At 38.7% G+C, this 21902-nt stretch overlaps 1 protein-coding gene across 2 annotated transcripts in view; it reads left to right on the forward strand.

The window, feature by feature from the left end:
* The first annotated feature begins 2807 nt into the window (after positions 1 to 2807).
* LOC114668043 (cdc42-interacting protein 4 homolog) overlaps positions 2808 to 21902 on the forward strand; it is a 182459-nt gene continuing 163364 nt past the window's right edge. The window contains exon 1 of one of the 2 annotated variants that reach the window (XM_028823648.2): positions 2808 to 3046. In XM_028823648.2, the coding sequence (XP_028679481.1) occupies positions 3023 to 3046 (24 nt within the window). In that variant the 5' untranslated portion in view covers positions 2808 to 3022. The remainder of the gene's footprint in view (positions 3047 to 21902) is intronic. The other variant, XM_051920898.1, reaches the window with a different exon arrangement.

Raw genomic sequence — 21902 nt, forward strand, 5'->3', positions numbered from 1 at the left:
GTCCCGACTGGCCAACCACCATCAGCTAGACACCCATTACACTTACACACCCCTTCACTCCCTGTACATGTAACATTCCACTTCGATTCATTAGTGAAGCTCAATTGCATACTCACAGACATAAAAGAGGGGAAAATGTAGTTTTAGTTAAACTTAACAAAAAGTTACCTACGAATTGATGAACTGGGATAATTTATTTTACATTTTTTAACAATGTTCTTAACATGACTTTGCCAGTCAGAGTGAATAGTTAAAGCTACCAACATGGGAATAGTGGAAGCTACCAACATGGGAAAGTGATGCAGATTGACTGTGTAGGGTGTTACACTAAATAACCTTAACTAACTGTTTTATACCCATTAACAGCTGAGGACCAAAGGCAAGGATGAACTGGGGTCATAACTTAGTCCTGGACTTTTGTCTAAACTGGCCAGTCACCATCAGCTGGATATGCACCATATTTACACACCCCTTCCCTACATGTACACGTAACATTCTGTTTTGAATTGTTGGTAAAGCAGTATAGCATAATAGCTGACATAAATGCACAGGCTGTACAGATACCATCCAGTGTGAGAGTCTAATACATGGATTAGGTTTGGTTTTACTCCTATCTAAACTTCTGTACACTCCCTGCTAACTAAAGCTAACTTCACTTTACACAGGAATGAAAATTGTCATCCTTGGAAAAATAGCCAACAAAAAAAAAAAAAACATGAAGCGGTTTAGATCTTTGGTTACATTAATGAAGATTAAGTAAAAACCGAAGAAGAGTCTTCTGATTATGACCTCGTATTGATGTTAACACCTAAACATTCAACTTCCCCTTCACCACTGTTATTCCTGCTTAATGAACCATTTAAAATGTATTTTAATGTGACTGTTCTGATGAGCCTGATCTTGGCCTGTATCCCACGTGGTCATAGTAAATGGGCTGCTGAGTTGACCACTTCTACACTCTGACCTCACTGTATTTCTACACTCATAAATCACTAATTTTATTACAAGTTGCTTCCCCATGGTTGCAGGATTCCATTTTTTCCCCTGATTTTTTCAGGCACTGCACCCCTCTTCACATTTCAGCCTCATGCTTCCATCTTCTTTGCTTCAGTTAAATGTTGATGGATGGCTCAAATGCTCTCAGAAGGTGGAGTGGGCCACTCACATCATATCTCTATCTCTCTTACTCACTTGATCTGTTGGTCTCACAGTGGTCCCACACACAGAGAGTGTCCCACTGAGAATTAGCCCCAGGTGACAAGTAAATCCCTGGCTGAGACTAAATGTCTTTTCAATGCTAAGTGTCTGTAGTACTAGGGTGTTGTACCCTACACCTTGCCTGAAGAAGGGGCCTGAGTTGCCTCGAAAGCTTGCATATTGTAATCTTTTTAGTTAGCCAATACAAGGTATAATTTTGCTTGACTTTTCACTACAATGCTAAGTGTGAAACTAAGATTCATTTTTTTATTCTTGTTCTATACTGAATAAAATGCCTGCCTATATAGACTGAAGTGTGTGGAAAGGTGCTTTTTTACTTTTACTTATAAATAACTAAATTCTTACCACAATGCCTTTTCGAAAACATAAAGAACACATACTGAGAAACATTAAATGACTTGCCTGCTATCCTTATCATAGTTTATACATTTGACAAGATTTAAACTGGAACTTGTTTAGTAGGGTGGCATGGTGGCCACCATGGGTTCATGTCTTCCTTGTGTGGAGTCTGCATGTTTTCCCCATGTCTGCTTGGGTTTCCCACTGGGTGTTCTGATTTCCTTCCACTGTCCAAAGACATGCAAGTTGTGTGAACTGGTGATGCTAAATTGGTCTTGATGTGTTTGTTTGTGTTTGCCTTCTGAAGTACTGATGCCCTGTCCAGGGTTTGGCGCTGCCTTGTGCCCTATGCTAGTTGGGATAGACTCTTGCAGCCCTGGTCTGGAATAAGTGGGTGAGAAACTGACAGGACTTGTTTACTAAAATATAATGCACCTAAGGAGTTGTGTAGGTTATCTATAGGAAACCAGGCACCATTCATCACCTGAGCAGTATCATGCTGTGGAGTTGCTTTTCAGCAGCAGGACTGGGAGACTAGACAGACTTAAGGGAAAGCTGAACAGAGCAAAGTACAGAGATATCCCTCCTGAAAGCCTGCTCCAGCACCGTTTGGATCTCAGACTGGGCTGACTCAGGACAATGACCCTATGCAAAAAGTAAAGACAACACTGGAGTGGCTTAGGAACAACTCTGGGAAAGTCCTTGAGTTGCCTAGCCAGAAGATAGATAGATAGATAGAATCTCACAGTTACTTTTTGTGGAGAACCTGCTCTAGTATATTTGAAGCTGTGTCATACTTCTTCTAATAAAATAAAACTAAACTTCCCAGGGGGTAAATACTTTTGATAGGCACTGTAGATGGACAGATAGAAAATGCACTATATAGATGAATGCAGTATATTGATGTGAGAGATATTATATAATAGATAGATAGATATTCGTGTCTATAGCTAGCGGGAAGCTTAATCAATTGGTATTTAAAAACATACCTGTACAGAGGACTGCACGGACATGGAGCTAAAAGAAGGAGAGCATTACCCACAAAGACACTAACAATCAAGCCGGATTAGCGCATGACTGATTTTTTTTTTCTTAAAACCGTCTGTTGACATCTGTCATCCACATTGCATGTCGTCAGCCAGGTTATCACACCTTCATTCAGACTGCTTGTCCCTTACGAAACACGGCGCCTTTAAGGGGTGGGGAAATGGGCGTGGTCTCACGGCTCAATTATCCCATTTCGCTTTGCGACTGTAATTGATCGCTGACTGAAGAGAAGAGAAAAAACAATTGCCTGCGATGTACAAGTACGGGGGGAGTTTTCGTACCGAGTTGAAATCTTCCATTTTTAACGAGTGAGAAGAAACCATCTAAGCAACACTAAAGAAAAACGTAGTGGTGCGGGCCATTACAAGTGTGCCTTTTTGCTGGTCTTAAGGATAATCGCAGTCTGCTCGGATTCAGTATGGATTGGGGCACCGATCTCTGGGTGAGTTCACTTTTCTTTTCCTTCGCTTCTGTAATCTCGGAGGTGCATAGCATCACTCCGGCCTTTTGTCTTGCAGACGCGGTAAGGGGTGAGGAGAGTGGTGAAGTGTGGATTTAGAGGTGCAGTACAGTCGGCGCCTCTTACTTCAAGCACAACTAAAGTGGCACACGTTTTGATTTGGAGGGAAATACGTTGGGGAGGTTGGCAGGGGTGTGAATGAGGTATAGAGTGTAAGCAAATTTAGGAGGCGCTTGAGCAGCACCACCTAAACAGGTTTGAGCGGCGGCGACTGGCTTTTGTGAGCCGCCCGCCTGTAAACGCGTCGAGCGGGCGACTTGTTGCTTCTCGGCGGGACGCTAAAGATGCGTGGGCAGGCGAGCGCGTCCTTTTTATTTTAAAACGCTAGATAGAGGTCGAGCGAATTTCTTATCGGTGGTAGTTTTTGTGAGTGACTGTCGTGGAGAACGCGAGATTTTGTTATTTGCAGTCTGTGCAAGATTTTGCTAATACGTTGTTTTACGTGGGCAGATCGGTGTAGTGGCAAGAGCCTTAACAATCGACCTGAGTTTGTTCTTTGTGTTGTCTTGTTAACTTAATGTTCACACACAAGTACAATCCTAAAACGCGACTCCGATGTGAACCGGCAACAATGATTAGCTAAAACAGAACGCGAGGAAGCAGGGCACTAGCACTGGCACCGCTTGACAGCCTTTATAGTGGAGCCACTCCCGCACCCACCCGCATGCTTGGGATCGACGCCCGCACGACTTTATTTTTTTTAACTAGAAAACTTCTTAAGGTTAGCTCCGTTATATTCTACAAGCCTGGCAGAAATGTAGTTATGTCAACGACAATCAATCTTTAGTTATTGTAGTGTCATTCGCGGAGATGACTTATCACAAAGTGCTGAATAAAGTAGGAAAAAGTGTAGTAAAATGGAAATACCTAAAAGTACGAGCGTAATTATGTTCCAAATAAATAAATAAAATTACATTGAAAACATTTTCTGCTTAAAGTATATTTAATAAAGTGTGTCATATTAAAGTAAGTCTTTCCTGAGCTAAGATACCAGAAAGACTAGTCAACAACCAAAATTAATTTTATAGAGCACTGCTTTATAATGAACAATAAAAAATGTTTCATAAACAGGTTATTACTATATTTCCACAGTCATTTTCACCACAGCAGGTGTAACATTATGCTCAGTTTCACATATGGAGAAGTTGTAGGGGTCTGGTTTATTGATCAGTGCTTTAGCTTCTAGGGCGTACACAAATAAGCAGGGAAGTTTACAATTTTTGGGAGGATACAAGCATATTTTTACTAACCTGAGTAGTTCAAACGTATAAAATTCTGTGCGATACTCTGTAATTAATGCATATCATCAGTCCATCCACTTTCTGTACATTGTGTGTGTTACGTGGTTGTTGTCAACCCCAACTCCTAGAAAGGACCTGAATGTTTTACTGGGCAGTGCCTTAGCCACTGGCTCATAAATATGTAAAAAAACTAGGGGGCTTTGCCCCCTGCTCTCTTTGCTTGCCAACCCCCTGGACTGCGCTACGTGCCAGTCACTCGCATATGTGGATTTCACTTTCACCAAACAACAAATTTTTTAATTCTTGCAGATACGCCTCTTCATTGGGAAGAAACACTACTTTTCTCTGATGGCAACACAAATTAGACGATCTACAAGTCTCCAACTTAAAGTTTTAAATCCGAACAATATATTCAATCTCTTTTCACTGTTCCATTACTTCACTGAGTAGTAATTTCCATTTGTTTGCACTAATGTGATCTTTACTATCATTTTTTTGATATCTTTCCAATTTTACTTCTTTCATTATGTCTAAACTGCTTTGCATGTGTTTCGCTCCACCGTTTTTGAACCTCTTTATGACTTTCTACTTTGTCTTCTACTCTTTATCATTTATTTCCGGCCCCGGGCATGGTTAAATCTTTTGGCACAAAGTCTCATCTCGTGGGACTTGAAAGTATCTCTCTGAAAAAGTCACGTCTCGTCCCAGGATTTTTTTATATAAAAAGGGGAAGATTACAGTTCTTATGAGGACATCAACATATTTTTTAGTAATTTGATCACCTCCAAAATATGAAATGCTGAAGAAAACTTTGTAATTGTTATATATTATCAACTCATCCACTTTCTATACACTTGTCTATTGTTGGGGAAATACTGCAAAATACTCAGTAATTAGTTTATATCATCGGCCCATCCACTTTTTATACATTATCCATTACTGGGAAATACTGCTGAATTCTTTGTAATTATTACATGTCATCAGTTCATCCATTTTCTACACGCGGTCTGTTTCAGGGTTGTAGTCAGACACAAGTCCCTAGATTGTTCTTTCTTTGTAATTAATACACATCATCAATTCTTCCACTTTCCATACATTGTCCATTACAGAGTTGTTGTCAGATGTAAGTTCTAGACAGGACCTTTTTTGTAGCTGGTACATTTCCTCAATCCATCCACTTTCTATACATTGTTCTTTACAGGGTTGTCAGATCTCAAGTCCTTAGACTGGACACATTCACAATGTTAAATAATTTAGCCACTAGTGCATAGATCTGTAAAAAGAAGAGTGGAAGATTACAATTTTGTGAGGACAGCAACATATTTCGTACTGAATTGAGCACCTCAAAACCATGAAATACTGCAGAATACTTTGTAATTAATATATCCTCAATCCATTCACTTTCTATACATTGTCTGGTACTGGATAGTCAAACACAAATCCTAAACTGGACCTTTATTATAATTAATACATATTATTAATCCATCCACATTCTCTACATTGGTTGTCCATTACTGAATTCCTAGACTGGACCTAAATATTTTACTGGGCACATTCATACAGTTCAGTGCCTTAGCCACTAGTGCGTACATATGCAAAAAAAAAAGAGGCGAAGATTACAGAGTTTGTGAGGGCAGCCACACTTTTAGTCGATCATCTCGACATGTAAAATGCTTCTAAATATTTTGTAACTAATACACATCATCAGTCCATTCACTTTCTGTGTATTGTTTCTTCATTCTCCAGATGCAAGGCCTAGACTGGACTCGCATGCTTCACTTGGCACGTTCGTGCTGCACTCCAGTATCAAAGTCTTTTAATCGATTTGAAGGAGAAATTTGCACCCTAAATGAAAATTTCACCCATGTAGTGACAAGACTGGGATTTGAACCTGAATCTGTAGAAGTGTCTGCAGCAGCAATAGCTACCATTTGTTATTTTAAATATGAATTAGTCCATCTTTATTTTATATAGATTGTTTTAGTAGATACCTTCTCCAGGTGCTTTATAAACAAACACAGTAACAAGTTTATCATCCACAAATAAATCAAGGTTGTAGTAGTGTAAATCATCTGCTCATTCAGTTTCATTGCTATTAAGTGATTTATTAACATCATAATCTCTTTGTTGGATAAATTTTTCTCTGGCTTAGCAAAGTGTTCAAATTGGTGTACTGTTTAACTGGGATATGAGACTCGACGACAAGGAGTATATGTCTGAAAGCTGATGGAGTGGAACTTGCTTTTCATTATGTTAAAAAATCAGCATGTGGGCACTTGCACTATGCAGCTCTGCCAAGTGTAGTGGTGGGAAAAAAAGATGGGCTTGTTGGACATGAAGTAGCACAGTTTGGCAATCTTATGTTGCTGACTAATTTATAGCACTGCAAGCTGTTGTCATCTCCTTCTAATTGGAATGTTGCCGCCGGTGGTGGGGCTGAACCTTTCACCTGTCAAGTCTGAAATACTGAATATTACTTTAAAGACCGATGTGTCAAGAAATGCACATGTTAAGCAGGAACAACAACACTCGGTTCAAATGGCTTCATGGGCATTTATTGTATTTATTTTGTAGGTAGATTTGACTTAACTTAAAAATGTAAAGTTTCTTCATTATAAATACTCAACTACTAACATTGGTCCACTAGTGGTTTTCATAAGTACAAACCCATTAAGTATTTAACATGCTAATCATGGTAAACCTACAGAAACAAATTTATTAATTTACAAATAAAACAACTAGTGTGAAAATCAAAAATGAACTAGTAACTAGTAATTAGAGTGACGTAGTTGCTATATTTCCGAACAGAAGGCTCTTTTATTGCTGCAGTGCAATGACCTGATCACTAGGGGGAGTGCTGTATGAGGGCAATAGCCGACCGCCACATGTGTCCTGTTTAGGCTGACAGTTGATGTTTATGGCAAGTTGTCAGGATATAGCGGGTTGGATAATGACTGACTAACACCAGGTCACGGCGGTCTGCTGGAGCCAATCCCAGCCAACACAGGGCGCAAGGCAGGAACAAATCCCCGGGCAGGGTGCACACACACCAAGCACACACTAGGGACAATTTAGGATTACCAATGCACCTAACCTGCATGACTTTGGACTGTGGGAGGAAACCCACGCAGACACAGGGAGAACATGCAAACTCCACACAGGGAGGACGCAAGAAGTGAAGCCAGGTCTCCTTACTGTGAGGCAGCAGTGCTACCACTGATGGCAAGTCTTTTTTAATGTTTAATAACTGACTAGTCAAAATTACATTTTTATATTTCTAAAATATAATCTTATTTAACATAATTTGGATTTATGATCTCTACGTTATATTTTTTTACTGTTTTAATTACAATTTAAAGGTTTAAAGTGGAGAAGGACAATCAAACTGTGATTGCATTCACTACACTTTTGGCACGCAGACTTATTTTGCTAAACTGGAAGAATCCTAACTCTCCTCTTTTAAGTCAGTGGGAAACCGATGTTTTATACTATTTGAAATTGGAAAAAATCAAATATTCAGTTAGAGGATCTGTACAGAATTTTTTCAAAACCTGGCAGGATCTAATCAATAATATCTTAGAATAAGCTCTTAATGCACAGAGGCAGCAATTATCTCCACATTTCTTTTTCTTCTCCATTTACCATTATTGCCCTATTAAACTCATCAATTTATGTATGTTTACAAGCCTTAAGTTTTACTCTGTTGGCCATGCTGTCTCTCTCAGGGGTGGGGCGACTTGTTTTCAATCCTGTCTTTTGTAAAAATTGATCTATTTGTATGGAATGATTACAATAAAATTAATACAATTAAAAAAAAATTACAATTGGAGATATTGATTCACCAGACTGATAATTGGTGATATACCAAATAATATCTATTATATTGAGATGTTTTTCCATTGAATTTGAACCACCTGACGCTAACCATATTTGGGCTTGGCCAGTACTTGGATTGGAGACTATCTAGGAAAAGGTTGGGTTGCTGCTGGAAGAGGTGTGTGAGGCCATCGGGGCACTTACCACGAGGTCTGTGTGTGGATCCAAATACCCCATCCCCAGCACAGGGCACACTATGTTATACAAAAATTAGTTCCGTCCTTTGGATGAGACATAAAACTGAAGTCCTGATTCTCCCTGCTCATTAAAGATCCCTGGGCATCCTTTGTAAAGAGTATAGTGTATCCTGATGTCCTGAGTAAATTGCCCACCACAACCTGTTCATTCTGGCCCCCTAATCATCCCGAGTCTCTTATTGGCTAACTCCTCTCACCCCTTCACCACCTAATAGTTTCAGTGCATCCGTAAAGTATTCACAGCGCATCGCTTTTTCCACATTTTGTTATGTTACAGCCTTATTCCAAAATGGATGAAATTAATTTTTTCCCCTCAGAATTCTACACACAACACCCCATAATGACAACATGAAAAAAGTTTACTTGAGGTTTTTGCAAATTTATTAAAAATAAAAAAACTGAGAAATTCCATGTACATAACTATTCACAGCCTTTGCTTAATACTTTGTCGATGCACCTTTGGCAGCAATTACAGCCTCAAGTCTTTTTGAATATGATGCCACAAGCTTGGCACACCTATCCTTGGCCAGTTTCGCCCATTCCTCTTTGCAGCACCTCTCAAGCTCCATCAGATTGGATGGGAAGCGTCGGTGCACAGCCATTTTAAGATCTCTCCAGAGATGTTCAATCGGATTCAAGTCTGGGCTCTGGCTGGGCCACTCAAGGACATTCACAGAGTTGTCCTGAAGCCACTCCTTTGATATCTTGGCTGTGTGCTTAGGGTTGTTGTCCTGATGAAAGATGAACTGTCGCCCCAGTCTGAGGTCAAGAGTGCTCTGGAGCAGGTTTTCATCCAGGATGTCTCTGTACATTGCTGCAGTCATCTTTCCCTTTATCCTGACTTTTAGTCTTCCAGTCCCTGCCGCTGAAAAACATTCCCACAGCATGATGCTGCCACCACCGTGCTTCACTGTAGGGATGGTATTGGCCTGGTGATGAGCGGTGCCTGGTTTCCTCCAAACGTGACGCCTGGCATTCACATCAAAGAGTTCAATCTTTGTCTCATCAGACCAGAGACGTTTCTTTCTCATGGTCCGAGAGTCCTTCAGGTGCCTTTTGGCAAACTCCAGGCGGGCTGCCATGTGCCTTTTACTAAGGAGTGGCTTTCGTCTGGCCACTCTACCATACAGGCCTGATTGGTGGATTTCTGCAGAGATGGTTGTCCTTCTGGAAGGTTCTCCTCTCTCCACAGAGGACCTCTGGAGCTCTGACAGAGTGACCATCTGGTTCTTGGTCACCTCCCTGACTAAGGCCCTTCTCCCCCGATCGCTCTGTATAGATGGCTGGCCAGCTCTAGGAAGAGTCCTGGTGGTTTTGAAGTTCTTCCACTTACGGATGATGGAGGCCACTGTGCTCATTGGGACCTTCAAAGCAGCAGAAATTTTTCTGTAACCTTCCCCAGATTTGTGCCTCGAGACAATCCTGTCTCAGAGGTCTACAGACAATTCCTTTGACTTCATGCTTGGTTTGTGCTCTGACATGAACTGTCAACTGTGAGACCTTATATAGACAGGTGTGTGCCTTTCCAAATCATGTCCAATCAACTGAATTTACCACAGGTGGACTCCAATTATGCTGCAGCAACATCTCAAGGATGATCAGGGGAAACAGGATGCACCTGAGCTCAATTTTTAGCTTCATGGCAAAGGCTGTGAATTACTTATGTACATGTGCTTTCTCAATTTTTTTATTTGTAATAAATTTGCAAAAATCTCAAGTAAACGTTTTTCACGTTGTCATTATGGGGTGTTGTGTGTAGAATTCTGAGGAAAAAAATGAATTTAATCCATTTTGGAATAAGGCTGTAACATAACAAAATGTGGAAAAAGTGATGCGCTGTGAATATTTTCCGGATGCACTGTACTTTGTGGTTAGCGTACTGTTGGTTTTGCATCATCCAAGTGGATGCTACACATTGGTGGTAGTTGAATTGGTCCCGTACTGTCTATGAAAAGTTTTCTGAGTAGGTTAGAAAAGCACTTAATTGTTATTTTCACTTGTTAAAATGCAATTGAAGTGTTGACTAGTCAAATTGTAGTAATGTAAAAATTTAAACTTGAATTCACATGAGCCGTTAAATAGTAAAATGATTTACTATGAGGCAAGTCTAGCTTCATGATTTTTGCTTTTTCTTAGGATCCTGAAAGAAGGGCTGTGTCTTGTAAACATTTTTAAACATGAAGTTTGCATTCAATCGGCATTACTTAAAGTGTGTTTGGTCTTTTAAATGATTGTGTTTAAAAAATAATAATAATAAGCCATTAAAAACTATATTTTATGAATTCTGGTTATATAATAAATATAGTCATGAGGGTATAAAAGGCAAACCAAAATCAAAATTTAGGATGATACCAAGTCTCCTTATTGTAATTGATAGATAGATAGATACTTTATTAATCCCCAAGGCATGCTGCAGAGGTGGAATGGTTGGCCAAAAATGTCTGCCTGAAACACCCGGCAATCAAAATAGTTCATTCATGGTGGATGAGACATCCTGACATATTACATTTTCAGTATATGGTATTGACTTCAACCAGAAAGGGAACAAAATTACATATTGCATAAGGTGAAATGATATGATACACATCCTCCCAGATACACAGCCAGGAGAGATTTTTCCTAACTGAAAATACCAATACAATGTAAAGTATTGTGGATGTTTAATTTTTCTGACATGTTTTAGATTTCTTTTATGCTTTGTTTTTGATGGAGTTGCAATTTAAAATGATGAATTAAACAAAACACTGTAGAAGCAATAAGGAGCACAGGTGCAAGGTCACTAAACGCTGAACTCATTAATTTTTGTGTGATTCATGAAACTGGAATTGCTTCTCTAAAAACAATCGAGTTTGTGTTTACACATGCTAATTGTTTATAGCCCTAGGAATTACAACCTGCTTGAAGAAGAAGCCTTGGATGCCTCAAAAGCTTGCATATTGTAATCAGTTCAGTTATCCAATAAAAGGTGTCATTTTGCTTGGCTTCTCATTGTAACCCTAGGAATGAAACGCACAATAATATACCATAATTCAAATTGGTATACAGTGACACAATTCAGCATATTAATGAATGTTTAGGGTACAGCCACTTTATAAATGCTGGTTGTTATACCAATTGGCCAAAGCATTAAAGCCACCTGACCTAATATTGTGTAGGTCCCCCTTGTGCTACCAAAACAACTCTGACCCTTCGAGGCATTGACTCCACAGGACCTCTGAAGGTGCCCTGTAGTATCTGGTACCAAAGTGTTAGAAGCAGATCCTTGTAAGTCCTGGGAGCTACGAGGTGGGGCTTTCAAGGATCTGACTTGTTTTTCCAGCACATCCCCAGATCTCAAACTGATCGAGCACCTGTGGGAATTTGGAGGTCAAGTCAACACTGTAAATTTTCTGTCATGTTCCTCAAACCACTCCTGAACAACGTTTGCCGTGTGGCAGGGTACATTAACTTGAATAACTACTATCAGGGACTACTGTTGCCATGGAGTGGTGGTGTATATTGCCCACATCAAACTTTAGATAAGTGGTGTATGTCAAAGTCACATCCACATCAATGCCATGACCTGCAGATCACTGACCAGGGCATCATCACACATTTGGTGGTCCCCATGATCTAAAAGAAAACTTAATTCATCAGACCAGCCCATATTCTTCTATTGCTCCATGGTCCAGTTCTGACACTTGGATTGCCAATGTAGATGATTTTGGTGCTGGAAATGGATCAGCATGGGCACTCTGACAAGTGTGCGGCTACGTAGCCCGATTCCCAGCAACCTGTGATGCAGTGTGTGTGTGTGTGTGTGTGTGTGTGTCCATGTCCATCCTGACTCCTTTCATTCATGGCCAGCATTACATTTTTCAGCAATTTATGCTATACTATTTCTTCTGTGAGTTGGATAAGACTGGCTAGCCTTTGCTCTACACATGCATCAGTTGTCTTTCCTTGAACCACTTTTGGTGGGTAGTCATGACTACATAACAGGAGCACACCACCAGACCTGCCATTTTAGAGATGTTCTTCTCCAGTTGTCTAGCCATCACAATTTGGTTCTTGTCAAAGTTTCTTAGATCCTTATGCCTGCCCCCTTTTTTTTTTTTTTTGCTTCATACTCTTCAACTGCAAGAAGTAACTGTTAACTTGCTGCCTGATATATCCCACTCCACGATAGGTGCCATTTGAACAAGATAAGCAATGGCATTCACTTGCCCTGTTAGTGGTTTTACAGTTGTGGATGATTTGCATGTATACACCACTGGAACATTTATTAAAGTAAAGTGACTGTAAGAGAGAATTCAATTTACTTGTCCATAAGATAAATGTAGGTGTCACAGATGAAATTACTTTTTGTACAAATTACATTTTTTTTCTTCTATGCAGATAAATAAAATGTTAAAGGGTTGGATGCTAAATTACTCAAAACCGTACAGTAGAGTAGTGAAGTTTGCTTGTCACAGTTGTAGACACGCTGTAGTTCCAGTAAGAACAGTACGCTGCTATGCTAACAACAAGCCATGGATTACAAGTGACATCAAGGGCCTTTTGAATCAGAAGAAAAGGGCTTTTAAAGACGGTGATCAGCATGAGCTCAAGCGCGTGCAGAAGGAACTCCGAGTCCAGGTCAGGGCAGCGAAGGAGCAGTACAGGAGAAAGCTGGAGCAGAAGTCCAAACAGAAGAGCAGCTTCAGCGACAGACTGCTGTCACTGTCCTGCTCCACAGACAGATTGAGGAGATCGTTCCTCCCCCAAACTATGCGACTCTTTAATTCCACCCGGGGGGGTAAACGTTAATATTTAACATTATACATAGTTATTGTCTGTTTTTTCACCTGTATTATCATCATTCTTTAATTTAATATCATTTATTGTATCAGTATGCTGCTGCTGAAGAAAGTGAATTTCCCATTGGGATTAATAAAGTATCTATCTATCTATCTATCTATCTATCTATCTATCTATCTATCTATCTATCTATCTATCTATCTATCTATCTATCTATCTATCTATCTATCTATCTATCTATCTATCTATCTATCTATCTATTTCTTTAAAAATCATTTGTATGTGTGACATACACTTACACACACATACACACACAGACGTGCACTTCCTTCATTTTTTTGATGTCTCATATCGTATATCACTACTACTCATTCCTCATTTTTAACAATCCAGTACATTCCTCTAAAGATGGCATCCATGCCCCATAGTGCATTGCAGTGTGACATATTGTTCATTGTCCTATAGAACATCAGGTGCTGTTCTGAATGCATCATCCTAGATAAACTAGGACAGGAAAGCAATGGAAACAGCAACACAGATTTGACCAAAAAGTTTGCTGTTTTTACTCATTCGGCTGAATACCAAATTCAGTTTTTTGCCGTTTTAAGCTGAATATGTTTAGTGGCTGATGAAATTTTGGTATGTCCCTAGTTGTCAATCAGCCTAACTTACAGAATGACGGTGGTCAATCCATGATTGAAACCCAGGTTCCTGAAGTTGCAAGTCAGCAGTGCTAACCACTATTCAATGACCTCTCCATTTGACAATAACTCCCAATGAATTAATTTAGATTATGTAGCAAATTGATTAATGTAGATAGTGATGTAATAGCTTTAAACAGTTTTAGATAACTGTGCTGTATTACCCTCAAATTAATTTAATTCCTTGTTTAAGCACTTTTGACTTTATGTCTAGATATTGATTTGCTCTGTGCAATGAGTTTGATGTATCTGTTTTCACTATACTAAACTTTTAAAACCGTATTCATTAATTTGAAACATTCATCCAGCTTCTGTACTCGCTTCATCCTACAACCTCTGATATTTCTGAGAATGTGGAGAACCCATGCATGACAGAGCACACAGGCATGAAATACTACTTTCCGTTGTGTTATCAAACACATTTTCACTTAATATTAAAAATGGGAGGTGTATGTGTAACCTATTTGAGAATAAGAAGAGTTAACTGTGAAAGAAACTCTCAAAATATAACAAGCTTATTGAAGTTTATGATAGGGAGGTGGCAGAAGTGAAAAGCAGATACTCTGGTGAAAGGCATCCTAGATTACGTATATTGCTGCTAGTTTGATGGTGTTGTTGAGTTTGCTGAAGCGAGGCTGAATGCCAAAAAATATTCTTTTAAATTGCTATCACAGCTGGCCCAAATGTATTTTGAATATTTGTGCCTGTGTTACATCTGCAGATTAGATACTTTTGAGAGGCAGGCTGTAGGTTGGACATTCTGTAGCAGTGGTGGACACCTAGCTTCTTTTAACTAGTAAGCTCTTTTCTGCTTTTTCTGAGTTATTCTCTGTTCCTTTCACAGTTGTTTTTTTATACGTTTTTGTTCCCTTTTTTTAATCTGTGAAAGTAATTATATAAATATCTATTGTTCTCTCACAAAGTGCTTTATAAAGCAGTAATCATCACCATGCACAATGAAAGAAGACATTAAGTTTGCATTATGGCAATTATTTGATCACGAAACCTGAACAAAAATATATATTTTTATAATAAGAAAATTAATTTTACATCGCAGCAGAAATCATGCATGTCTTCACTAATGTATTAGAATCCTAGACATTAATGTCTACAGTGTTAATGTAACCATTCCAGTGTTTAAGCATCCTGCTAAGTAAGTAGACTAATGTAGGATAAAGTAAGGACATTTGGCATCAGAGTAAAAACTTCAACAGAAAAAGACTTGGTTCTGGTGTAAGCAAATCTTTGGGTAAGCCTTGGGTTAGGAAGCGGATCCAAGTCTATCTACATAATGTGATCTGGCAGCAGCGGTGGTCTGTAATTCACTGTGTTGCAGTGAAGAGTTGCTTTATCAAATTAGTTGTAGTATGGACTCCAGAAAGACAAACTCAGTTGGAAAGGGTTAGCAGACTGAAATGTAAAGTTCCATCAAATAATATGAGTCCTCATTCCCTGCTGCAGAATGGTACTCTTACCACAGCATCACAGTGGGTGCCCCAGTCTGCTGGTGCATTGTGCTTTCCTCTGAAGCAAGACACCAGTATAATTGATATCCCCAACTAGGGGAACACATCCTTACCTGAACCTGGTAAGCCATTCTTTTTCTAAGAAAGGAGAAAAAAACAGTAATGATTTTGGTTTGGAAATGCTAACTCTCATCCTGATCGCGTCAAGTACCTGTTCTTGATTATTGTCATGTGTACAAAGTACAATACACTTTAGATAATTGCTTAACAGTGCAAATAGCTGAGGTGCCATCATTACATCCACAAACTGAATGTTTTCTATACCCTGACTGCCTGTCAAAGTCCTTTAAACTGAGTTTACTTTTGGGAGTAGGGACAAAATAAATCCATGATGCAGTCCAAAGCCAGCCTTGAAAGAGTCATACACTTGAGGAATAATTTAAAGCTTAATCTGAAGTGGACAGGAAGTCAATATTTGCTTAAATGGCTAAGGAATGATAAGGTATTTGTGACATGTTGAAACTAGCAAACAAAATTTTAAAAACTTACTAGCTTCTGAATGCATTGAGCCTAGGTCAGTAGATCAGTTAGTGTCCTGAATCTGCCTTTTCTAGCACCTTCGAGTATGAGGGAGAGAAATCAAACTTTAGTACAATGCTTGTCTGTTGGAGGAATTAGAGGCACAGTCATATGTCCACAAACATGGCCAAATGATATTTAATTGGTGGCTAACATAAGGATCTTCGTGAAGTCTGATGTTAATGATACTGGGGTGAATGCGGAGAATATACAGTCCATTACTGGACTGATTAACTGAATTTGGTACTGACTGATCATCTCCTTACTATTTTGTTTAAAACTGAGTAATCTGCTGTAAGGACACACAATTTTTTTTTAAATGCTTGTATTTTATATCGACAGTTATTAACTTGGAGACATATGTTTCTGCTCTTAACAAATATTGTCATAACAGCTTTTGTGTGCTTTGGAATTGAGTGCTTGAGCAGCCTGTCTTTGCTTGGAGGGCTACAGGGAGTTAATTGACGATGGCAGCCTGCAGGTTTGTGTTTTCTCATAGGACTGTTGCCAGGTCTGTGGCGTGTGTTGTCACCCTGCTATAATGTACACAGTGCTGCTTGTAATAACCTGGCAATTGAATTTTTGTCACAGGTGCAGCTCTGTTTTTTTCTGAAAGAATTAAAAAAAATAAATCGGTAAATAAATGCTTCAAAGCAGTCGTATTGCAGGGCAAAGTGCCAAGAAAAGAAATGTGTCCTTACAGGTTTTGGATTTTCAAAAATAGTGTGTCTGATGCTTTAAAAAGGTTTGCACTGAGAAAGACTTTATAGTATATGCTTGTAGTGAGAGGTCAAGCAAAATGACACCTTTTATTGGCTAACTTAAAAGATTACAATGTGCAAGCTTTTGAGGCAATTCGGGCCCTTCTTCAGGCAAGATTTATGTCATTTTGCTTGACTTCTCGCTACATTCATAATGGCAACAACACCCTAGTACTACTAGTTTATGCTTGATATTGTTTTATAACATTACTATTGAAAAGCTCAACAGTATTTCCCTAACCCTACACCTTTGCTGTTTCATGCACATGTATACGTCTGAAAGAATGACATCTTAACAGAAAAGTGATTGAGTGAAACCTCACCTTCACCTATCCAGAGCTTCTTTATTTATGCTAGTCTTTTCAGAGCTATTTTTTTTTCTTGTCTTTTTAATGGATTTTAGTGTTCTTTGACACCCTCCCCCCCTCCCTACACATGCTGGTTGTCAAAGGTCTCTTTTTTCAAGTCCATATGTTTATTTTAAGGAGTTATAAGAAGTGACAGTATGGTAAACGCGATGCTACCAATTAGTTGCACGTCTTTTTATTCATTTTTAAGGATGATGACCTTGACGTATTATTTTTTAGTATTTTTAGTGTCAGCGGTGTTAGTCCAAAGCACTCTTTTTATTTAGGGTTTTATATTGTTTCCAAAAACATTGCAAAGTTTATTTAGTATACTTGCTTTCATAGTGGATACCATCCCAAAGTTCCTTACATAGACAATTCCAAAGTGTACAGTTGTCTAAGCAGCAGGTGTGCCTTAAACTTGCAACCTTGGGCTTTAATAAATATTTATCATAGTTGTGCCTTTTAGAGTTGAATAATTTAACAAAGTTAAACTGCCTTGTTTCTGGAGTGGTATATCTTTGGATATAAAGTGCCTGCCAGCTTTTCTATTGGCTTTTCTTACTATTCATTTTAGTAAGGCTGCTGTACTTCATTTTGCATTTTTTAAATGTTTTGCTCAGATGTTTGTGATAAGCATATGAGTGACTTACATGTTGATTTTCCTATACCTTTTTATTAAAATTATACCTTGTTCATTATTACTTGGAAGGAAGCCGTAGTAGTGTTGCTGATCATTCACATCTTTATATCTTGTAATGTTTGACATAGGGAGTAGGTGATAAGCTATAAATGGTGTGTCATTAAAGAGGGTCAGCACAGTCAGTTTAACTGCATCTAACAGTCATATTGTTTGTGCCTCAGATTCTAACATGTTTTACTCAAATGTTGCTGTATATTAACCGGTAGAGTTTTGGATCAGATAATATACAGTGGTAGTTGGTACTAGGACAAGAATAAATAGATACAATTCACAGTGAGTTATTCAAAGTATTAACTTGACAAATGTTTTTTAAGTGAATATAAATATAAGCATTCTTCTAGTAAGATTTTTAGAAATGATTCACAATCAAAATTATAGTTATAAGCCAAGTCATAACATTGCTTACATCAGTGTTATGCAAGACAACTATGTTCCTTTTAGAGGCAACTCTATTGTGTGCTGAAACTATAATGAAAAAAGACAAACACATCCATCCATTTTCAAACCCGCTTATCCTGTGCGGGGTCGCACTGAAGCTGGAATGTAAAGTTAAAGGCTTGTAGGTATGTCTCAATTACCTTACACATGGAGTGCCTGTGTTCAGTTGCTGTTCAACGAGTTTCTGACCTGTTCTCCTTTAACATATACATATAAAGATATTCAGTTTTATTAGGCAAGGGTTTGTAACTAATTCTGAAATAGTTCACTTTGGAAAGACTACAGGAATCAAATATACTAAGGAAGCAAAAACAGAAAAATCAAATCAAATTAAATTTTATTTATCACATGCAGTTAATACTACACAGTACAATATGGAGTGAAATGCTAAGTTGCTGAAACTCCAAGACTGTGCATTAAAATAATATAAAAAGATAATAAACACTCAACTCTCAAAATATCAATAAACATTAATAGGTACAATGTCAGCATTATATTGATAATATTAAAATATGTAATGAATAAGTAACTTAATATAGGATGACTAACAATAGAGCGTCTTGTAGCTCTAGGCATTTAGGAAGCAGATGGACTATGGAAAGAAGCTCCTCCTCAGTCTCTCTGAACTGGTGTTCAGGCAGTGATAGCATTACCCAGAATGCAGTACAGAGATTTTTATCCTATTTATATTTTTTATAAAGGCCACTTCTATGCTATATATATGGTTAAATTTCAAAGCAAAAATTAGTGACTCCATGATTGTTAACGATGGTGGCAAAAAGAATCTGTCTTCCTTGTTGTTCCTGGGGATATAATACACTCTAGTTCTTTTTCCTTGTGTGTTAACTACTGTTTTAGTGGTTTTGATGTTCGTCATTATTGTTCTAGTAGTGCAAAGTGGGTTATTTAACTCTGTTAAATACATTTTTTTATGCCTGATTTTGTTTTGATTTGTCATTTGTTTGTCTTAGGATTCCCATTCCATTGTGTTTCCTACAAAGTCCAACAAACAATATTCCTTAGGACTGAATTGATCGTATTAACATTTTCATGAAAAAAAGGAGGATCTGGTAATATTCTCACAATAATTTGTACTTCCAAGTACTTGTAGCAGTGCAACATCACCTCTGCATCTACTTCCTGAATAGTGACTGGGCATAGAGGTTGTTTGGTGCTTTGAAAATCAAGAAGCATTTCCTTGACTTTGTTGATGTTAAATTGCAGATAATTCTTTATGCACCAAGAAAACAGTTCTCCACCTGAGTCATCTGCTCTGTATCATCCCCCTTGTCAATGCACCCTGTTAGTGCAGAATCATCTACAGTGACATGACCTTGTGTTATATTTATAAGCCAAGGTTATACAGGGTGAAGTGAAGAGGAAACGGGACAGTTCCTGTGGTTCTCCAGTGTTCCTTCATCCTCGCATACTGTGGTCTTCCCTGCTGATAGTCTATTATCCAAGACTAGTCATTTAGCCCGTTACAATAACGGGCGCTAGAACAGTAGTGCATAAACATTAGTAGGAACAGTCTATTAAATGGCAAGGGACTTTGACCTCATTCTTTTTGTTGGTCGTATTTTTCTTTCTTTCAGCCTTTCTTTTGTTGATGTTTACTTGCTGAGCTGACCGTTCTTCGTGGGCTGCCGCCGTGTATTGTGTGTCTTTAATTTTCTGTGACAGTAATACTGTCTTGTACGGCTCTATTCAATAAGGGCGCATAGATAATTTAGTTCAAATGGCTCTGGAATATGTGAAGAGCAACAGGTGCAGATCTTTATTTACGCGCGCCTTTATTCGCTGCGCCCAATTGAGGTCATCCTTTTGAGGCTCGCCTTTTTGTGCGCGCCCTTATTGAAGGATGCCTGTGCGCGCCCTTATTGAAGGATGCCTGTGCGCGCCCTTATTGAAGGATACTGTCTTGTACGTCCGCTGGCTTGTACGTCCATAATATACGTCCGTACGTCCGTAATATACCTTTAATTTTCTCTGGCGGTAATACAGGCGTGCGCGTCGGTAATATGCCTTTAATCTCCTCTGACAGTAATACTGGTTTGTATATGGCTGTAATATGCCTCACTGTATTGTGTACCTTTAATTTCCTCTCGCAGTAATACTGGTTTGTATTTCCGTAAAACGCCTCTAACTTTCTCTGACAGTAATATCGCGCACTTCACCAGAAGACACCCACACACAGACACCTGGACGCACATAGGGATTTTATATATATATATATATATATATATATATATATATATATATATATATATAGATATCATAGGTTCATCCACCTTCATATCCCGGTGGTATGGGTGGATAGTACTGAAAGCACTGGAGAAATCAAGAATCATCTGCAGTGACATGACCTTGTGTTATATTTATAACCCAAGGTATACAGGGTGAAGAGAAGAGGAGACAGGACAGTTCCTTTGGTTCTCCAGTGTTCCTTGATCCTCACATACTGTGGTCGTCCCTACTGATAGTCTATTATCTAAGATATCAGAGGTTCATCCACCTTCATATCCTGGAGGTATGGGTGGATAGTACTGAAAGCACTGGAGAAATCAAAAACATAATCCCCACGGTGTTGCCTGCTTTGTCTAGCCTTATGGAGCAGGTAGATAATTATATCTTCCACCCAAATCTTTGACTTGATTGGGAAGTTGCACTGGGTCCAAGGGGTCTTTCACAAGAGGACTCCTATATCTCCGTATACAAGGCTCTCGAAGGTTTTCATGATGTGGTGCATAAGGGCCACTGGTCAGTAGTCATTAGGTGAAGAGGTGGAACTGAAACAACATAGGGTGTTTTTCACTGCAGTGGCATTTTCTGGCACCTTAGTGACAGATGAAACAGGTAACACCGGATACAACAAAGTTGGTTAGCACAGGCCTTAAAAACTTTAACTGATGCATTTCATGGCTTTTACTTTTGTGTTGTCTTCTCACTTGGTCATCCATTGTGAACAGCTCATACTCCTGGTCAGAGGTGAACTCCTTCACTGGCTCTTCCAGTTGAAGTGGTGGGAGCTCTTGATGGCGGTATGGACGGTGTGGGGGAACTGGTTACTGGAAGAAGGGGACATCTATTAAAAATATGTGGGGTGTGCAACATGTCTTATCCTTAGTTTTGTCTTTCTAAAATGGTAGCTGGATTTGTTTTGTCTCATTCAGAGCTTTGTTTATTCTGAATGTGTGTGTTCACTAGCACATGCTTTCAAATTCTTTTTTAAGAACCTATAGATTTGTTTGCTTTTGCCAATTTCAAATACAATGTTCTAATATTGGGAAATCTGAATGAGAAGTATTTACTGAGATGGTTTCTTTTATTTAAATCCTTTTTGAGGCTTCTTGATTGCATTCCAATGGGTGTTCAATTTTATGAGGATTAGATAATATTTTTTACAATTTATTCATCTTCTGTGTATTTTTGTGTAGTAATACATGATGGAAATAAACATACTATATCAAAGAATCATCTGTCTTTGTGTTTTATCTGCTAGTCCCAGTTTCTTTAACATATTAGCTTAGTAAAATTAAATGCTTGTCTGTAGAGAGCATGACGTTTTTTGTTAATTTTACTTGTGTTGCAAAACAGCATTCCCATGTGACTAGTATATTGGCATTCAGCTTCCTGTTTCGGGTGCTTGAGCAGACATTTTTGGATGATGGACAAAAATATTCATAGCAG

This window comes from Erpetoichthys calabaricus, chromosome 17 (genome assembly GCF_900747795.2).
Source record: "Erpetoichthys calabaricus chromosome 17, fErpCal1.3, whole genome shotgun sequence".
NCBI lineage: Eukaryota > Metazoa > Chordata > Cladistia > Polypteriformes > Polypteridae > Erpetoichthys > Erpetoichthys calabaricus.